The sequence below is a fragment of the Medicago sativa genome, chromosome 2, assembly GCF_051527215.1.
Source record: "Medicago sativa cultivar Bolivia chromosome 2, Bolivia_mono, whole genome shotgun sequence".
In the NCBI taxonomy this organism is placed as follows: domain Eukaryota; kingdom Viridiplantae; phylum Streptophyta; class Magnoliopsida; order Fabales; family Fabaceae; genus Medicago; species Medicago sativa.
Window position 1 is genome coordinate 12,666,083 of NC_140750.1, and position 22,125 is coordinate 12,688,207.

At 31.2% G+C, this 22,125-nt stretch overlaps 1 protein-coding gene across 1 annotated transcript; it reads right to left on the minus strand.

Moving 5' to 3' along the window:
- Positions 1–11,533: 11,533 nt before the first annotated feature.
- On the minus strand, positions 11,534–14,838 carry LOC146944649 (lysine-specific demethylase JMJ26-like). Its single transcript, XM_085743005.1, has 10 exons — positions 14,522–14,838; positions 14,289–14,421; positions 14,138–14,201; positions 13,265–13,934; positions 12,815–13,144; positions 12,428–12,703; positions 12,271–12,343; positions 12,099–12,184; positions 11,863–11,982; positions 11,534–11,751 (listed from the first exon to the last, which is right to left on the minus strand). Exons 1-10 carry the CDS (start codon positions 14,609–14,611, stop codon positions 11,671–11,673), a joined length of 1,923 nt encoding a protein of 640 aa, XP_085599131.1. The 5' UTR covers positions 14,612–14,838; the 3' UTR covers positions 11,534–11,670.
- Positions 14,839–22,125: the final 7,287 nt, after the last annotated feature.

Sequence of the window (22,125 nt, forward strand, 5' to 3'; positions counted from 1 at the left end):
AGTGTATATTTTAACATAGAAGGGGAGGAGAGTGTAATTCAAGCATCTTTGAGGGGAGGGGAGTGTAATTTACTCTTTCTAAATTACTTAAAAACTCAATATTTAGGACCTAGATCTCAATTGGCTATACTAGAAACCAAGTATTTGGAGTTCTGAGATAATAGATAATTTGTTATTGTTCAATTCGAATTGCAAAGGAAAGAAGGTTTGGAAGGTGTCACATTTAATTTGCCTAACAAATAGCTTGGTGTATTTGGTTAGAAGATAATAATATTATTTTAATGGAAAAATTGTCATTTGTAGGGATTGTCTTTTTAATGGAAAAATTATTCATCTTTAAGTTGAATTTCTCTAGCCCTTGAATTTCTCTAGCCACTAGGCTACTTGACCAAATGGCTAGAGAAATTCAACTTAAAGATGAAAAGTTGAATTTCTCTAGCCATTGAATTTCTCTAGCCACTAGGCTACTTGACCAAATGGCTAGAGAAATTCAACTTAAAGATAAATAAGTGGGGTGTCCGGGGTTCGAACCCCGACCCCTGCACATATTGTGCATTATCCCTTACCAAATGATATAAGAATAAGAATTTAATATTTTCGGAAAAATATTATTTTTAATGGAAAAATCATATATCCTACCAAAGCAAATACTTACAAAAACTACGAATCAAAATCATGATATTCTTTGGAGAACTAACAACAATATTTATAAGGTTGTCAAACTTGTAAGATATTGTGAATGAACTTAACTTCTCTAGATGTTGTAATCAATGCTAATTGCAACATATGGACCATGCAATGTTCATAATAAACAGAAGGATATTCGTATATTTTTTTTGTGTTAACCCTCCGGTTTTCAGGGGAAAGGGGCCTTCATAATTTGAAGTTTGTCCGAGGTTTGACCAAGAATTGTTTCACCATGAAATTGAACTCAGAGTCTCCTGAACAATTCGTAATTGATGAAATTCATTAACCACTTGAGTCCAATTGTTTGGTCATCCATTTATTTATAATTTTATTTTATTGTTATACTTTAAAACATTTTAAAGGAAAATGTTAAGTGTTCTTTAAGAAATCAAATATAGTAATAATGGTCTATGAATATTTGTTTTCCTTAAAATAAACAAGCTAACTTTGACTATTTCACTATGCAATGGCCTATGGGTATTTGTCTAACAAAATAAAATAAATCCAAGAGTGAAACAAGTTATAAATTCTAGCAAATCAGGTAGAGTTGTTTTGGTTTTTATAAAAAAAATACCAATAAGGGAGTGACATTGACAGTGAAGAGATATGTCATATAAAAGGATTGATGTTTATAAAATAGTACAGAAATATTTGACTTAATAACAAGAGAAAAAATGTCTAATAATGATACCAATAAATAACACTCAATTTAAAACTAGACATAACTCTTTTTTTTGGGGTACAAACTAGACATAACTCTTTACTCCAAATAAATTAGAACTATCATGTTCTGAGAAAAAAGTAGAGATGGATCATTAATTAACAGAGGTAATTTACTTATCTCTCCTCCACTTTTTTTTTTATTTTCTTTTTTTATGAAATTAAAAGTAGAGATGGATCAGATTATTTGGCTTGATATCTCTCCTCCACTTCTTTACTTTGTGACCCCATGTATTCCATCAAGTGCCAAATCCAAACGTTCAATGCAATTTGTGAAGCACTCGTGATAAATTCTTTTCCTTGAAATAGCATAGCTCATTAGAGAAGAGTGATGCTATATATCTAGACAGATTTTGTCCCGAACAGCTAGCGAAAAGTAATTGTCCAATAAAGTTGTTTCCTGACCACAATTCAAGGGGATGGTGGGACATAATTTAAGAAAAAATCAGAGTGCATGCTCTCTCGTGAAACAGTCGGGATAAAATGTGTCGTGATACTTAGCAATTCTCCATTAGAGAATATGATTTTTTAGCTCTTTTACTTATGTCCAAATATGCCCCGTTAATTTCTCATAATTGTGTTTATACTATATTTACATGTGTGGCTTCTTTTCTTTTCATATATCCGATAGGTACATGGATAATGAGCGTATGGGAAACTCTACTGTTTAGAGTTTAGAAGACCATGAGATAGTTGATCATGTGTCTAATGATTTAAAACCAAATTTGTAAAATTCTAATGCACATGAAACTAATATTTGTCCTATTGTTGATCTAGAATTTGACTCCATTGAGGATGTAAAAGAATTCTACACATCGTTTGCTAAGAAAGAAGGTTTTGGAGTTTGTATTCGTTCGTCAAAACAAAGTATTTGTATGCTGATATGCGCTAATGAAGGTAAACATCTAGTAAGGAATGAAAATGAAGAAGAAGGTTTTGGAGTTCGTATCCATTGATCACAAGTGTATTTTTGCGAAAATTTTGTACATATGGTTGATTGAGTGTAGATCATGATGCATTGATACAACAGCTTCCCATTCAGCCAACATTAATGAATGCAATTTTGGCATTGCAATGATATGAGTAGCCTAATTATGTATCAACAATAATACTAAATTTGATTTTGCTAATCAATAACTATATGATAATGATTGACAATGGTCCATCATATATATTCTCAATGGCAGAGCCAATAACATGACAATCAATTAGCTCATCATATGATACAATATATTTACTATCTAATCTTGATTCCTTCCAAATCCAATCTTCTCTATCAAATTGTTTAGTGTTATGCATCATAATTAATAGCTAGCTGCACAAAACAAATCGAATTACATGAGTTGTATGTGAATGACATAAAAAATGGAAAGGCAAGTAGAATTATGAATAAAGTAACCACAAACAAATACTTGTAATCGATTTGTCATGTCTTGTAGCAATTACAAACAAAACATCCGAAAGGAAAAACTCAAATAATAACAGCAGAATAAATAAATTACATTACAAGCACAACGATGACAATAAATGTAATAACCTAAACTGAAGCCTTCAGATTAAATTGATCTGAATGGTTGGGATTTGGTGTCAATAAATCTGTTGACACCTGGTGTTAACAGATCCTCTCACTCATGACTTTGTGTCAACGGCACCATTTAGATTAAAAGACATCATGAGACCGTTGGATTCATGTAACCAACACCATTTAGTAGAAAAAAGACTTTGGTTGTTGATATTATTTTAATATTCTATTTTATTGATTAATTTTTATGTGCGCATATATCCTTTTAGGTTTTGCTTTATTTGACCAAATTTTGTAATTTTGTAAATGTATTGAACTAATTTATTTAGTTGCCTAAATGAGAAAATCAATTAAATTATTTTGCTCAATTTAATAGATATATATTTTATCGAGAGTCACAACATTATTCTACATGGTATTCTGCTAACGAGTAGAGTGTCTCGCTGTCATAAAGTGTAAAGCCTTCTCATTCACGGGCTTCACATGATATACAGAGACATAGTGTGTGAAGTGCTCGTGTGACCGAAAGGAGGCGTTCATTACTACGAGTTTAGCCTGGCCGTGCTTAAGGAGAATGGGGCAATTCAAAGAGCAGATTTGAAGAGATATTTGTGAGATTCGTCGTTGGCTGAGTTATTTAGGTAAAACATGTGCAGCTTTTCTTCAATGCATTTAAACCTTTAATACCTTTGTGTTTTGATTGGTGATTATGGTATTGATTTTGAAATGTAGTATATTGTATCCACTAAACCTTTGGTTGTTATATCTGTAATTTTTTCCTTCTTTCGATTGAGAGAATCCAATTTGTTTGATTTTGAATATTAGGATGTAGGTTTTGTAAGAAATTTTATCATCAGAAAGATCATAATTGGATTCTTACAAAACCTACCTCCTAATATTCAAAATCAAACAAATTGGATTCTCTCAATCGAAATAAGAAAAAAATCACAGATATAACAACCAAAGGTTTAGTGGATCCAATACTACATTTCAGAATTAATACCATAATCACCAAACAAAACACAAAAGTATTAAAGGTTTAAATGCATTGAAGAAAAGCATCACATGTTTTCCTGAATAACTCAACCAATTAATGACGAATCTCACAAACATCTCCCTCAAATCTGCTATTTGAATCACCCCATTCTCCATAAGCACGGCCAGACTGAACTCGTATTAATGAACGCCTCCTTTCGGTCACACGAGCATTTCACACACTATGTCTCCGTATATCATGTGAACCCCGTGAATGAGAAGGCTTTACACTTTATGACAGCGAGACACACTGCTGGTTAGCAGAATACCATGTACAATAATGTCGTGACTCTCGATAAAATATATATCTATTAAATTGAGAAAAATAATTTAATTGATTTTCTCATTTAGGAAACTAAATAAATTAGTTCAATACATTTACAAAATAACAAAATTTGGTCAAATAAAGCAAAACCTGAAAGGATATATGCGCACATAAAAATTAATCAATAAAAGTAGAATATTAAAATAATATCAACAACCAAAGTATTTTTCTACTAAATGGTGCTGGTTACATGAATCCAACAGTCTCATGAATGGTTGGGATTTGGTGTCAATGAATCTGTTGACATCTGGTGTTAACGGTTTCACAGACAAAATGTTTCATAACTGTGTGTACATGTAACTGAACTAATAAAATGTTTCAAACAAAAGTTAGACTAAGATTATGATATAAGTGATCTCTTTGCTATTGTGAGCACATAATGTTGGTCTGTGATAATATTTGCTTAAATAATTTGTAATTGAATATCTAAATTTAGGGTTTGAATAATTGCAATTTATTTTTAAATTTAAAGATTTTGATTACAAATGTTTTAATTCAAGAGTCTAATTACAATTTTGTTTAAGTGCAAATTTTTTAATTTAAAGACCTATTTAAGGTGTATTTAAACCTTTTTTTTGTTATATCAACTTTCACCATCACAACCATTGTATTTAGAAATTTATTTGTGTGCTTTCCGTTTTAATTTTTTGTTATCACTTGTTAAATAAATGTTACATTGTTTTCTGTATCTAGAGTTTCGTATTGTTTTCGGTAGTTCCAAAACAATTTTTTTAAAACCATAAAGGGAATTGTTACTTTTGTAATTAATAGTAAAGTTGATTTTTATCATCTTTTATTCGTTAGATTTTTCCCCATCTGTTGAATTAATCTAACAATTGACAATAGGGCATGAGAGATAGTGTGTGAGAACACAGAAGGAGGGGATCCAAATCCTTTCTATTGTAGGTGTAGACCAAAAAGGGACCAGAACGCACTAGTCAGTTTCGAAAGAAGATATGCATAGATCTTTGGTGGATTGACTATAGAAAAAAGATCTTGAGTGGATCAACATAGAAAAAATAAAGATCTTGAGTGGATCGATATACAATCCCAAGAATAATGTCAAAAAAAAAATCTTGTGCTTGAATTTATTCAAGAAAGTGAATTTTCCTGCTTAAGTATATTCATAACGTTTGATGTTTAACAATATTATGGTTTATCGTTTTATTATTTCTTCAATCCCTTTTTTAATGTACCAGGTGCTAGATTTCTTGGGCAATCAAATGCATCGTGCTAAATTTTGGCTTGCACCCAAGAATCAAGTCAATGACCTAACAAGCTCAAATTTTCCTAATAATCAACAAAGAAGTCTTCCATATCACATATATGTTTATTCTTTTTCTTCATTTGATGAAAGTGACCTCTCTAAAGATGACACACCTAAGAAGTTAGTCTTTTATGACCATGTGACAGATGGAGACAACCGAAATCAATTTAACCCTTGATCTTCTTTGGTGTTAACCTCCAAACTCAACTCCTAGAGTTTTGCCAATAGTTGGCGTGATCACTGTTCAATGTGATTCCTGTTCTAAATGGAGGTTGATTCCATCAAATAAAAAATATGAAGAAATATGTGAACATATCCTTCACAATCATTTTGTTTGTGATAACGCTCCTCTGAATCATCACAAGATATATCGTGTCTCCACTCCCGAGCTTTATCACAAACAAAAGGATTTTGAAAGATATATATGTTCACGTATTTATTCATATTCTTTCTTTGTTGGAATCAACCTCCATTTAGAACATGAATCACATTGAACAGTGAACGCGCCAACTATTGAAAAAACTATAAGAGTTGAATTTGGAGATTCACACCAAAGAGGATCAGGGGTAAGTTGATTTCAGTTGTCTCCATTTGTCACATTGCCATAAAGGACTAATTTCTTAGGTTTGCCATCATTATAGAGGCCACTTTCATCACATGAAGAAGAAGGAGAAGAAACATATATGTGATATGGAAGATTTCTTTGTTGATTATTAGGAAAATTTGAGCATGTTAGATCATTGACTTGATTCTTGGGTGCAAGCCAAAATTTAACATGATGCATTTGATTTTCCTAGAAATCTAGCACTTGATACATTCAAAAACGAATCAAAGAAATATTAAACAATAAATCATAATAATGTTAAACATCAAACCTTATGAATATACTTAGGGAAATGCTAACTGGTGCCCCCAGGGCACTGATTAAAGATATGAAAAAGGAAATTATATAGTAGTTAATGCATTGAAATTGTGTAATTAATTTATAATAAAGTCAAAAGCAGTTTCCTTTTATGGTAATAATTCCCTTTTATGGTATGCTTAACCAGTGCCTCAGGGGCACCGGTTAGCAGGACCCATATACTTAATCAGGAAAAAGCACTTTCTTGAATAAATTCAATGCACAATAATTTTTTAGTCAATATTCTTGAGACTGTATATCGATCCACTCTAGATCTTTTTTTTCTCTCTATAGTCTATCCACTCAAGATATTTTTTTTTTCTATAATCGATCCACCCAAGATTTATGCATATTTTCTTTTGTTCGTTCATTAGATAATAATTCAGCATAGCTAAGGTTTTCAAATCATGAATCAAAAGAACTATTTTATAATTCGTAAATCAAATCTTATTATGAATTATAAAAACGGCATTTGAAGTAAAAACAAGGACCATATGCAAAAACTTATAAGCTAATACAACATATATGAATTTCAAAATAGTTCAAGATTGAAATGATAAATCAATGAGAGTAGCAATAACACAACAAATCAACAGGAAGAAAGGGCAAGTGAGGACTGTCTTCAAATAAGAAAGGGGACCGTAAGCATATAATAATAGAGAAGAGACTTGGAAGCACTGACCGGGCAGAAATAATACCCAAAGTGCATCTAGGAGGATGGGATTGAGGACCTAAAACTATATGCTAGAGATGTTTGCAGATCTAAATTAGGTTATTCAAAAGTTTGATAGCTGATTTTGCTCCATTTAAAGAAAAAAAAATGAAAATAACCAACCTGGGCCTTTTCGAAACTGGCTCGTGCGTCTTGGTCCCTTTCTGGGCTGCACCCATTGTAGAACATATTTGGCCCTTCTGCTATGTTCTCACACACTATCTCTCATGCCCTACTGTCAATTGTTGGATTAATTCAACATACGAGGAAAAAAATAACAAAAAAAAAAACAGATAATAAAAATCAGCTTTACTATTAATTACAAAAATAACAATTTCTTTTCTGGTTTTAAAAAATTTGTTTTGGAACTGTGGTAGACAATACGAAACTCTAGATATATAAAACAATAGTAACGTTTCTTAAACAAGTGATAACAAAAAACGTAAACGGAAAGCACACGAATAAAATTCAAAATACAATCGCTGCGCTGATGAAAGTTGACAGAACAAAAAAAGTTTAAATGCACATTAGTTAGTCCATTTAATATTGCCCAGTGTTTACAGGATGTTTGTGAGAAATCAATAATAGATGAATAAACCACAAAATTATGAAGATCCATAGATATGAAGTTGGACATACAAACCTTGAGCCTTCATCTCCACATGTGCGTCCACAAATTTAATAGTTCATTTGTGCATAAAGGCTTTGCTAGATAGTGTGGTGCTCCGAATCTGCAAGAACTTATCTAGAACGGACACTTCGTCTTGTGCAGACATCACTTATCAAAACAAGATATTTAAAACATTGATTAGAAGCATAACATACAAGAAGCGAAAATTTTCAATTGAAACACATTCATCTGTACGCGTGAAAATGAAAGAAAAAGAGCAGAAAGAAAATAAAAAGTTAATCTTACCTGAAAATTATTGTGAGTGAAAAATTCACGTGGTTTCGAAAACAAAATGATGTGTTTGATGTGCTATGAAATTAATAATATATATGCACGAGTTATCATCGTATATCTATAGTTCATTATTTATATAGGATAGTAGATATCGTAAGAGATAAGCATGAAGGCTAGAATTGAGTAAACAGCTAACTTTTATCAAAAAGGAAACAAGAAAAACAGGGTATTTCATACAATGTACTTTAAACAAATAATTGAATCTAATTAATTAACTACCTTAAAATATTGGTAAAAAAAATGAATTGGATTTTAAATGACTAACTACCAAAATAATTTGGTAAAAAAAACTACCAAACAAAAAGGATTAAATTCAATCAACAAAATATAACACCGATTGGTCAATTTGGAAAAAAAAAAATACGATTTTATATATTTTTTAAACTTTATACCTTACGATATGCGTGTATTTATGTCTGTAAAAAAAAACGGTATTTATGACTTTCTTGTGTGGTGTATATCAACAGATTTGACTCTTGACTAGGACAATTAATTTCTCTCTAAATTTCTCTCTAATTTCTCTCTAAATAAAACCATATAATCAATTTGGACCGGATGAATTGAATGTAGCGAAACGGTTAGATTCCGATTTTTATTTGTTTATCTATTTATTGAATTGTAAGAGCGATAAATACAACTAGAAGACCAGTAAGACTCATCTACTACATCTACTATACACACATACTACATCCGATCACTATTATAAGCAAAACTTCATTTTTAAGATACATTGAATAATTAATATGTCTAGTATATAATAAAGACTAAATACATTAATTATTAAACGTATGTAAGAAGTGAAATTTTACTTATGAGATTGACCGGAGAGAGTGCATGCATAATAAGAATTTTCAATACCACCAAAATCCCTAATTAACATCCTTAATACTCACTAGGGGTGTATGTGGGTGATTTTGAGTTGGGTTTGACCAAACCAAAAATCCGAACTGTATACGGTACTCCGGTTTGGGTGAGATAAAATAACCACATGTTATACCATTGGGTGGGTTTGGGCAAACCCACTAATTTATGGGCTGGGTTGGATTGAGTAATGGATTACCCAACTTATTTTTTTTTTTTTTTTGGTTAGCTTTTGAATCACGTAGACGGTGAAGTTGGTTATGGAAAAAGAGAAAGAGTGAGATGAAAAGGAAAAATTAGACATGGAGAGACAAATAGAATGGAGAAGAACAATACTGAGAGAAAGAGAATGAGAAACAGCGGCAGTGTATACCCAACTTATTTTTCTATTTTTAATATTAAATGACTAAATGGCAAGTACTCATAATTTTTCTTAAATATTACTCTACTTTTTAATTTTCTTAAAAAAATTGGTCAACTTATTTTTACTATAATTTTATGCGTCATAGAATAATAAATTATAATATCAAATAATAAAATCCATCATAAAATACTTGCAACAAACTAAAGTTGCATGACATAAAATTGCATTAGTATTAAAATAACAAAAAAGTGCAACATCTTGATTTGTAACTCTAGCATGTTTTGATTTTTATTATGGGAGCTTCTACGGTGCAGTCAGGAAACTGACTTTTTTGAAAAAGTTAATTTTGATTTTAATGTTTGATTCATTTTTAAATTGTTGATTACTGATTAATGATCAATAGTAATTCATCTAGTAATGCTTGCAACATCTTGGACTTACATGTACTATTTTATCGTTGGAATATTTAACATGCAAACAGAGTTGATGATATTATGTGATAGTCTTAAGTGTCACACTTTGTGGGGTGTTACGCTTATAACAAGGTAGGATAAAATTAGATTAAGTGTAGTCTTGTTAATCTGATGAATTAATGATACTATGAGGACTGAACTTTTGATGCCATTGTTCAAAAAGTGGGGTGTTACTCATTACATTTTTGATGTCATTCTTATGACTTCACCAAAAAAGTCATTCTTATGACTTCACCGTAGAATTTTCCTTTTTATTATATAGGGTACAATGTGCGTGTTTTGGAAATATAACTTTGATTTATGACTATAACCTTTAGTATTTTTCTTCTACTCTATGAAAATAAAGATAAAAAATATTGACATTATTGGGTAAGTGAGTTTTTTGGGTCTAGGTCTGGTTTTACCCGAAACCCATTTATTTTTATGAGTTTTTTATTTTTGGAAACCATATTCACCCAATTACCTGACCCAAGCCATTTTTGTTGGGTTTTTTAGGTGGGTTTAACCGGATTTTCTGGGTTGACCCAACCCATATACACTGCTAAAACTCACTAAATCATTAAAATTATGGGGCTAATCGTCATTTTATACCACTAATAAGATAACACATCTTTGAATGAGACTAATTCACTTATTAAAATGATGGAATGTGACCAAGTAAAACAGTTCACTTATTAATAAGATAACACATCTAACGGTACCATTATCTCATTTTGTTGGTAAAAGGATGGAATGTATGGAAACATTGAAGGAAATAATTGATTCTATGCAAATTGTGTCAATATTCAATCAACAATGGACTTCAAATTTCATAAGCAATGAGTTTGTCTTTGTTGTGTTGAAATGAGCAAATGAGTTGCTACTAGGATTTGGCATTTGAAATCTCATTTAAAATATCCATATAGTTTAAGTTCTTACTACCTTTCTAATCATATATGTACCGAGTATAAAACTACAAATGGAAATAATTGCAACTTTGTTTAGGTCTTAAAAATTTGACAACGTAAGAATTTATGGTCCCAAAACTATCTTATTAATTTAATATGAGCTTTGCTATATAAAGCGAAGAAAAACATCCCGAGAACATTGAATAGTAAATAAAGCAATGAATATCAAGGGTGAGCGGAATTCACGGGAAGTTGGTTTACAAAATGGTATTCAATAAATGTTGAAAACACGTCGTGAAAATATCGTGGGATTCCAAATCGTGTTATTTAGCTTTTTCATTTAATATATACTCTAAAAAGTAGCTCACATAACTTATAACAAGTTCAATTTTTTTTCGTGGAGTCCTATAACAAGTTAATTTGAGTAAAATATACCAAATGGCACGAAAACTCAAAAGAATTAGGGCCTAAATTTGTAACCAAGTAGTTGGAGTTATGAGATAGTACATAATTTTTTATTGTTTAATTCGGTTTGCATAGGAAACAAGGGTTGGAAGGTGTCACATTTAATTTGGCTAATGACAACTTTGTGTATTTAGTTGAAAGATAATTATATTATTTATTTTAAATGGGAAAATTGTCAGTAGTTGGGAAAGTAGGAATAAGAATGTAGTATTTGTGGATTGGTGACCTAAGAGGTTATATGATGGTGGTATGTGATAGTGCATTAGTGAATTTTGTACCAATAAGGGACAACCATTGACAGTGAAGAGATATGTGATATGAAAGAAATAATTGACTGAATATGGAGAGAATAAATGTCTAATAATAATGATATCAATAATGGTCTATTTTTCACTCCAAATAAAATAGAACTATATCATGTGTTCTGACGATAAAAACAGTAGCAGCTATGTCATGGCATAATGAATAAGCTTGATTGAAGGAACATTCAGTCGAGTGATGAGCATCCAATGAAAGCTTCCAATTCTTTAACAACTTGGTCAACGGCATGGATTATCATCTTTTTTACCTGTTTCATAGAAAAATATCACAATTAACCCCCATAAATAAACACAATAATTAAGCAAAGTTTGGAATTCACATCAAAAGAAAGGAAGACAAAAAGAAATATTAAAATCACCTCAAGTTTGTCTTCTCTTGCCCTGTGATTCTTAGGAAGTCGACGAAACTCTTCAGTTAAAAGCATGCATATATCCACATTTTCTGGTGACACAAAGTCTACTGCAACTTTTGTGCATGACTGTAAGATTTTACAATATAGTGATTAAAGTTATTAACTATATATAGATTCAGTCAAATAATCACAATTACATACATGTACTTTTAAAGAAGATTATATGATAAGAGATGTTACACCTTCAGATTTCTCACTTGGTGAGGGCATCCAGCAGGTATAAATACTGCTTCACCAAGTTTCTGCTCAAAAGTCAAAGGTACTACACCTGTAATAATTGATTAAGAATCTTGTAAATAACTTATCACATGATGAATTAATCTAGAAAGTTTGAAATGCTATATATGTGCTAACCAAACTCTTCCTCTAGCTTCTTCTTATGCTCAAAAGTCAAATAAAAACATTGGTCATGAATAGGATGAATAACCTAAGAAACAAAGAAGTTGGTGAGACTTAAACATGTAAAAATAAAGATAACCGAAAATGTTGATTATATGTGATAATAAAATACCTCTTTTACTGGAGAACAATAAGTATGCCTAAATTCTTTCGAGTGTTTTCTAAGATATGCTTCTAACTTTGCAGTATCTTCTCTTCGGAATATGTCCCAAAGTGCACCAGCTGTTTCTGATGTATCTTTTGTGATAGATGGCACAAAAGGACCTCCATTATCTTGAACAAGACCCTCTTCCCTATCTTGAGCCTTATGTGCTCTTTTTATTTTTTTAATAGCATAAAGTTGTTCATCTGTTAATTTCACCTCAGTTATATGAGTCAAAATATTGACCTGTCAAAATTATTGAACAATAACGTAAACTTAGTACCATCTTATACTTGTCGCACCAATATAGCGTTGAAATTGAAAGTACAGAACAAGTTATAATATAATGTAGCATACCGCGTCTGCAATATCACAATGGAGTTTTGTAACACAATCTCCTCTGCCAAGCTCTTCTCTGGTTCCATAAGCAATGTAAGTTTTTGGACCTAAGTCAGGCCTTATAACATTTGGTGGCAACTTTGCAGCAAGGTTGAGAATTCCAGCTCGAGGATCGCAATACTCTTGAAATGGCAAACAACGGATAAACTCGTCACAATGGCGCGGCAAGACATTTTCAAACTCATCATAAGGTGGCCAGTCTTTTAGCTTGAGCATCTCTGGCCAGAAATTTTTATATCTTCTTCCCTCTTTATAACCTTCAAAGAACTGGCGAGTGTCAATTTTTACCTGCAAAGGTTTATAAAGAGAAATAAATATTGGTCTAAATTTTAGAATTAGTATATATACATGTTTGTCTAAAGTGTAAGAACGAACATCACCAAAGGAAATTTAACTACGAAAACAAACCTCACAACTAGCCAAGCAATCAATAGCCTGTACATTTGAATTATCATTTGAGCTGACACTTGAAGATGAATTTACACGCAATGCTCTCCAAGTAACCATTGGCTCCCAACTCAATCCTGTCCCTTGTTTGAGAACGTCAAATATTAGAACAGGTACACCGTTCCTCCAATACTCTTGGAATTTAAATAGCTTTTTTCCTATAAGGTCACTTGACATCTGACGGTATATGTCATTGTAATTGCTGCAACTTGAGATTCTTTCCGTCTCAACATTCTTTTGTTTTTCAATTATGCAAAAATGTTTCTTCATACCGCGAGCTTTTGTTACCAATTTAGATATCCTCCCATCTGGAAGAATGCGCTTCAGCTCCATCACACAGCCACCACAACCACCTAGTTCTTTTGGAGCACATTCAACACTTCCATCACTATTCACATTCCATTTGGTAAATATCTCAACATGACCCTCTAAATTACTTGTATCACAAGTTATTGGTAGAGGATCACCACCATGCATGTATTCATCACCTCTATTTTTGTATTGAAACTTCATTTCAAAGCGTGGTGTGATACTTCCGTTGCGTATTTCTTTGCAACAACTAAGGCATATTTCAAAGGAACATTTAGGACAGCTTCTATAAAGGTCAACAATTGAAGTAGCACAATGATCACTGCTCCAAAAAAACAAAATACAAAAGATCATGTATAAGAATTATGAGCTAAGTATACTATTAAACACTCACATACATCAGACACGACACGATCACGTCAATACCAGTAATAGTTTGGAAAATTTAAAATAATTGAATGTAAACATAAATTTATGTGTCAATGCAACATAGTAAGTATAAAAGGAAAAGTAAAGATATCATACCAATACATACGCTCCTTATCATGACATGGAGTTTGTGGTATCTCAATCTCTGAACATGGTTTGCCTGATATGAGAGTTTATTGTTAGTGGTTTAAAGTTAAATATATATTAACTATATATAAATAAAAACAAACGAAAGCTGAAGTTATACCTTGTATTTTGGCTTCAATCTCTTGTTCTTGACATTGCTCTTCAAAAATTAAGCAAAGAGATGGAAGTAGTAAATTAATCATATATCGGTGATGATGAATTTTTTCACAATCTGTGATGTTCTTGTTAGACGTCTGAATGTAACAGTAAAATTATATTAGTAAGTTGAGAAGTATACTCACATTTCATTAGAGAAACAAATTTAAGGGACATTATGTTTATGATAAATTAAACCTTGATCATTCCTTTTGAACACAAGCAAACATTGCAATTGCAATTCTTACGGCAAAAGGGGCACCTCTCTGCGATATCTCCAATTGACATATTGGGGTACCTATGTGCAAAAATGAAAAAAAAAAAATAGTTACATTTTGAAAAGCTATAATTTCATAAATTATATTAACAAATATGTGACCTTGGAATGGTTATTTAGATGTAATCTAAAACGTACCAATCTTTAATACATCTTAAACAGTACATTTTCTGACATTTTGTACAAGATACAAATTGTGGCCTATCCTTTCTCAAGCACTGATGACATGTTTTGATATTTTGTTTGGTTTCCTGTAATTATTTAACACAAATTGATTATAATTATAATGCTTAAGCAACCAAAATAGTTGTCAAAAAGGAATAAAATTAGCATTGAGAAAGACACTAACCAATATATTATCCAACATTCCTTTGCTTCTTGACTTTGTCATTGAAACAAATATAACTTCCTCATCTTCTTCATCTTCAAAATTGTTACTGCCTTCAAGTTTTATTTTCTTGTGTTTTGATGTAGTACCATAGTTCTTTGATTTGGAAATATCAAGTTTACAACCATTTTCAACTCTTCTCTTCTTTGAATTTGCCGAATCTCTTGAGCATTTTGATGTTTTGTTTTGATTTGTATCAATATTTTGTTGTGACGATTCTGCTGCAGAAGCTGAAACTTTTCTTTCAACTGATTTTGAGTTCCTTAAAAACTCAGATTGTTGATTTGAGTTTCCTTTTATATAAATTTTAATCTTCATTCTCTCCGAATCATATACAATACTCATTATTACTGTGGAAATAATATGAAATCAAATTAATAATTGTAAACTCTATGATACATATACACATATTACTATCATTATTGTTTCTTCATTACTACAATCATAAACATGACATTGGAAAGTGAGCATCGACATATAAACTCAACAAATAATTTTTGAAAATCATAAATATAATTCGGTGTTGATATGGTACTATGGAAACCATAATATAATGCTCTTTTTCAAAAATAATACAATATAATCGTAGCACATTAGACAAAAAGAAATGCAATCAGCAAATAAATTTAGTAGAAACCTTTATCAAGAGCACAAGAAATGCCCTAAGATAAAGACATAAATACAAGCAAAATAGACAAATTCAAGAGATCATGAAACATGGCCCCAAGAACTCACACACAATACAAGAATTGGGCTATGCAACATAAGAAGTAAGCTTGAATTTATGATCATCTACATTTTGATTGATTAATGAATACATACAAATACGTTGCAAGAGATCAATGATTATTATATACATTATTTAAATTTAAGTAGACACATTATCATGAATGGTAGTCAAACTACTGTGATCACATGCATTTTGATTGCTTGAAGAAAACATGCAAGTACTTACGAGGGCACAGAATATTTTCATAATTTTTTTTACAATAAGATTCATACTTCATCAAGTGAGTTATGTTAACCTATCACAAGTAACATGGTTCCCCCACATGAGACCAATGTACGAGAGAAACCAATAAAAAGAAAAGAAGCAGCAAAAAAAAAAAGTTAAGCTAACCTAGAAATTATTATGAGGGAAGAATCCACACAGTTTCGAACACAAAATAATGTGTTGTTGTGCTATGAAATTAATAAATTTACTGTGAGTTATCATCATATATATTGTAGTATATATCATAAGAGATAAGCATGAAGGTTAGAATTGAATAAACAGCTAACTTTTATCAAAAAGGAAATAAGAAAAACCAGGTAACTCATACAATGTACTTTACGCAAATAATTGAATCTAATCAATGAACTACCAAAGAGTATTGGTCAAAAAAATTGAATTTAATTGAAAAATTACCCAAAAAAATTGGTCAAAAAAAAAACTACCAAAATCAGCAAATATAATACCGCTTGGTCAATTTGGGAAAAAAGATACGATTTTATATATATTTTTAAACTTTATGCCTTATGATATTTAATGCATGTATTTATGACATTTTTTGTGTGGTGTATCAACGGATTTGACAGTTGACTAGGACAATTAATTTTCCACTAAATAAAACATTTCATCGATTTGGATGAATGGATTGAATGTAGAGAACGGGTTAGATTTCAAGTTTTTTATTTATTTATTTTTGACAAATTTCATGTTTTTTATAGTTTATATACATATTTATTACTTTGTATGAGAGATAAATACAACTAAAAGACTAGTAAGACTCATTTTAATAAGTGAACTCTATCGGTGGTCACATTACTCTTTGAATTGAGCAAATTCAAACTCCAAATTTTTTAATCTCGACACAAAAATAAAATAAATTTTTCTTGTGATGATGACAAAAAGATTTAATCTGGAGAATTATACCTAATTAGATTTTACAGCAAAGTTGAGACAATTAACCATGTGTTCATGGACGATCAATATGCTAGAAAGGTGTGGTTTGGCTCAAACTAACAATAAAATTTTCATATAGCACAAACTTTGATTTTAAAGACTAGCTCGAATATGTTACTATGAACACTGATGATGAAACAATTACTCATATAGAATTTGGCCTATAGAATTTGGCATTCCAGGAATATGATTTTTTTTTTCAAAGCACATAAATTCAGGAAGAAGACACTCTTGCTAATGCAAGAAAAAAAAATACAATTTCGTTCAGTGTGACACAATCACTACTAGAAAAAGCAAAATTAGAGAGGGAAATTAGTGACGGAAAAAATAAAATCCCTCACAAATTCTTTGGTCGCAAAATTTAGTGACGGAATTTGAGAGGGATTTCGTGTTTTCCCTCACTAAATTTCCCTCACTAATTTTTGTTTTTTTAGTAGTGAATTATCAATAAGACAGAGTGTATACATGATGGGGTTATAAATAGATCTACTAGAATACATCACTAGATATTCTGGAAAAATCACAATGCAGAGTCTATCAAATCAACACAAACGCGAATCTATCTCAAGAGAATACCTGGGGATTAAGTGCATATGTAGAGATTTAGAAGGTGAGGTGCTAGGCGCAGCGACTTGGAGTATGAATTGTTTCAACGATTCGAGCACTTTGTGATTAGGTTTCTTCCTGGTAGGAAGAAAATCCCAAATCTGTGTGTAGGAAATTTCGTTTAAGGTATCCAAGATAAAGGTAGGTCATTTAGTGCTATTGGGTTCAAACACATAGGTATACTGGGATATAAATCGACCCATATGTTGGCCCAACTTGTAATTTCAGAGCCCAATTAGATTTGGCTTGAGGACATTCCTCCTTTTAGTGTAAATGAGGTCCATTGGGATAAACATCAATATATGACTTTATGTTCCTTTCAAAAAAAAAAAAAACTCTTTTTTTTAACCTAAAATAATAAATGTTTTTTTATGAATAAAAATAATAAATGTTAAAACGAATAAGTGAAAAATTCCAGATTGAAACTATGACCCATATATATTACATTGTTTATGCCATCTTATCTATATTCCCGAGGACCGTAATTTCATTCTCTATGGTCATTTTATCTAAACTTATTGAGATAAATATAAGGGAGAAACTATTTTTTTTTAACAAGGGAGAAACTATTTTGTTTTGCGTTAGAGTATCGAACCTAGCTCTGTATGAAGGTGAGAAAAACACACAAGAAGGGGGTTGAATTGTGTTGCTTTTTGTAGTTTCTTTTTCCGCGCGTTAAAACTTGGTCAGAATCTGAGGTATGCAGATTCTTAAATAGAGTCTGATTGTAGTGAATTAAGAACAGAACACAAAGATAAAGAGATAAAGAAAGAGAAAGCATACAATGCAATTTTATACTAGTTCCTCCCACAACACAGGAGTAGTCCAGTCCCCTTGCACTTCCAAGGGATTTCACTAGAATCACACAGGATTACAAATTGCTCAAGGACTCTTCCAAGATACTTCTCTTTGCTCAAGCACAACTGCAAGAGGCTCATATGCTTAAGCACACCTGCTTAAGACTTCTGCTTTAGGACACTACCTAAAGACTTCCTGCTCAAGGACAACTCCAATAGACTTCCCTTTGCTTAAGCACAACTACTTAAGACTTTCCCTTGCTCAAGGACAACTCCAAGAGACTTCCTAGCTGCTCAAGGTTTCACCAAGAGACTTATCTACTCAAGCACGCAAGCAAGAGACTTTCTAAAATGTTTGCACAACTGCAAACAAGTTAATTTGTTCTTACACTAGATTTAACAATGATAGTGCAAACTGAACAAATGAACAGACTCCTTAGGATTTCTAAGATATAAACTTGAAAATAAATCCAAAGTGTTTTGCGCCATTTGATTTGACAGAGTAATGGCACAGGAAAATAGCAGAGTCTTATTACTTCTTCGGGTCTTCAACTTCTTTTATAGGCAGTGATTTGAGAGACATTAGAGAAGCGTTCCAGGACAAATAGAGCCGTTAAGAAGCTTCAATCAAGAACATTGGCCCTTTACCTGATATGGATAATTCCTTTGGAAAATCCTTTGAATTTCCTTTGTTGAAAGAAGAATTATATGTTGCATTCTCTTTGTTCTTAAGGTCCTTTGTCTATTTGCACACATAGATAGAAGAAGACAAAAGAACTGCTCTATCAGATACTATGATATAGACAACTCACATAATAAGACAAAAGCTTACGTGGATTCTGGCTCCCTCAGGTCCAAGTTTGCCAGTCAGATTATGTGTTTGATGTCCTACACTGTTGAGATAACTCTCCAGCTTATGTGAGGTATCCTTCTTCTAAGGACATTGATTTCTAGCTGACCTTCCTTTAGAACTTCCACCATAGTCTTTTAAGCTTCTCATGTTCCTTTTGATGCTCTTCATATGTTATTTCCTCATGATAGATATATTCTTGGATCTGCACACTTGAATATATGTTAGTATTCCAATTATTCTTCGATACTTTATTATCATCAAAACCTTAGAGGAAATGTATGAACCATTATTATTCTAACACGCTAAGGTTGAAGAGAATATTTTCAATTATTCTAGGTAACTATCAATAGGAAGATAATATATGACATATCACTTATTAATTATAGTATTGACAAAATACATTTCAATTAATTTGTATAATTTATTTTTATGTTGTAGTCAACCATGATAAATTTCATTAAAAAAAAAAAATCAACCATGATTTTAATTGGTTTTTTTTTTTTTGGTCAGGTAGCCTAGTGGCTAGAATTTTCCTTTTTGAAGGGGAATTTTCCTTTTTGATTATAATTGGTTTATTTTACTATAAAAAAACGTAAAACCATTGAGGAAAAATATATTACTTAAATGCAGTGTTAACTTTCGCTTTTGAGGCAACACACTAGCATCTTTCCATTTCACGGCATATGATCTCTTGGCGCAAGCCTCATGTGAACATCTCTCCACATAACTTTCCTCCATTCTCATCGCTTCCTTCAGTTAGAGGCACTATAAACATGGATCACGAGTTAAATTCCTAATTATCGAGTTCCGTTGAGTTTTGATTAAGTCTGTTGTCTACATGACCTTCATATATTTATTAGACTCGAGAAAGATTCGGTTAACCATCGTTCGGTTGTGTTATTGCTCACCTAACCTATTGTTGGTCGAGGGAACTTCGACTAACCCTAAATCGCCCATCTGTTAATTTCGATCACTGAAATATTAATTTTTAGGTGTAAAAAAAATGCTTCCATCATTATTTGTTAGCAGCTGTGCAGTAGGATGATGTAATGTAATCAAATTTATTGTGTGCATGAACAATGTCATTATCGCTCATTTGTGCGTGAACAATGTCATTATAGATGTAAGCAGATGCTTCCATATGTTGCATTATTCCCTGGTGTCGCTGGGTCTCGAACCGAGTTTTTTGAAGTTGAAGAGAGAAACTCTAAAGCAAGTGACTTCTCGGAAGACATGCATATGTTGCATTTCTAGTTATCTACGAGCAGTCATATGAATTATGATGTGATGTAATCAAACTTTTGTGCATGAGCATTATTTTTCATATTTTATCTAGAAGACATTTAACATATAGAAAAAAGTAAGATCTCAATCATTGATTTATTGCTATTTTTTTTTTAAATTATATATAAAAAATCATAATAATTTTTCTTCTTATATTTGTGTCCAATATTTTTTTCATTTTTTGAAAGAAAACATTTTTATATTGAAAATAAAAAGTTATTTTAGTTTGCTTTGAAGAAACAAAAATCAGATTTTTTTTTGTATAACTTTTTATAGGTAGTCTAAGCAACATTGATAATCATTTAAAAAAAAACACAAAATAGTTTATGCTTTTCTTAAAAGATTCTAAAAAATGCAACCTAAATTATTTATATCAAGTTTACTTGAATTTTAATTTCAATTTGAAGGTTCGAAGAGTTGACTAGGGTTTAACGAGGGACGTGAGACCTGAAATGATTAAATATTTTTTTTATGAATGGTTTACTATACTTTTTATTTAGTTATTAGCAAGTGGTCAAAACATAGTTATTAAACACACACATGAAGAAAAAATATGGTAACCCAATATAAGTCTCGCTGTGCAATGACAATATAAGTCTTCCCATATTCATGTGATGTGATCTTGTAGTTATGCGATGGCAGTATTTAAGGGTTTTAATCAAATTTTTGACCCAATATTGGAGGAGGAAATGTGTACAAAAATCAACAGAAGTATATTATTACTGATGTAAGTATTTTTACAACTAATTAATATTAATTTATATGTTATATCAGTTAATATTCTATCTTATTTAATCCATTTACTTAACTTTGTATGTGCATAGAAGGAGGGTGGGAATGTGGTTCTTATGTCATGAATAACATAAACATCATTGTCTCAGAAGTACGTTATGACTAATAAATGGAAGTATGGAACATACATGATATATAATTTTAGAACTTTTGGGATACATTAATAGTTGAACCTTTTGGGATATAATATCCACATTAATAGTTGAACATTTAAACTAATTATTAACTTAGAATTTCCAAAATTTAAGGTTAATGATTTTACAAAGCTTCAGCAACTTTTTACGGAATTCCTTTTGAGCTACACTAAGTAGCACAATCCATAATTTTAGATAGACATGTATATTAAATTGTGTATAAATATACACTTCTATTTATAAGTATTGATATAATTGTTAGTTTCATCTTCAATATATAATTGTCTGTGTTCTGCTACGCTGCTATGTTTGACACACAATTGGCATAAAATATGGGGGCATGTTTGAAATAAATTAAACACGGCATGTGCTTTTAGACCGATTATTGAAGTCAAGCGACTTAAAACATATTAAAAAAAATTATAAACTTACGTAACTTAGATTTTATCGTTGTCATTTTTTTAATTTTAGTGTTTATATTTGAGTTTCTAGGTAATTTTATCAAGAATATCTTGATAGAGTACCTTAAATTGTATGATTAGAGGATAAGCTCGTCTAAGGAGTGTTACTCCAATTATAGTGGAAACATGTCATTTTTAGTAACAAATATACAAGGATGATTAGGGAAGTGTATAGTCTATAAAGTGGAGCATTAATTTTTTTTAATTATATATAATTCATATCCCTGTTAACAATGATTTGCTTATATTATATGGGAAATGCTAA

Excerpts from the sequence above, each read along its gene's own strand:
- LOC146944649 (XM_085743005.1), bottom strand. The coding sequence starts at position 14,611 with ATGTCAATTGGAGATATCGCAGAGAGGTGCCCCTTTTGCCGTAAGAAT. Across the intron at positions 13,935-14,137 it reads GATAAGGAGCGTATGTATTG|TGATCATTGTGCTACTTCAA; the intron begins GTATGATATCTT and ends TTTTTGGAGCAG. Across the intron at positions 11,983-12,098 it reads ACCAAGTGAGAAATCTGAAG|TCATGCACAAAAGTTGCAGT; the intron begins GTGTAACATCTC and ends AAAATCTTACAG.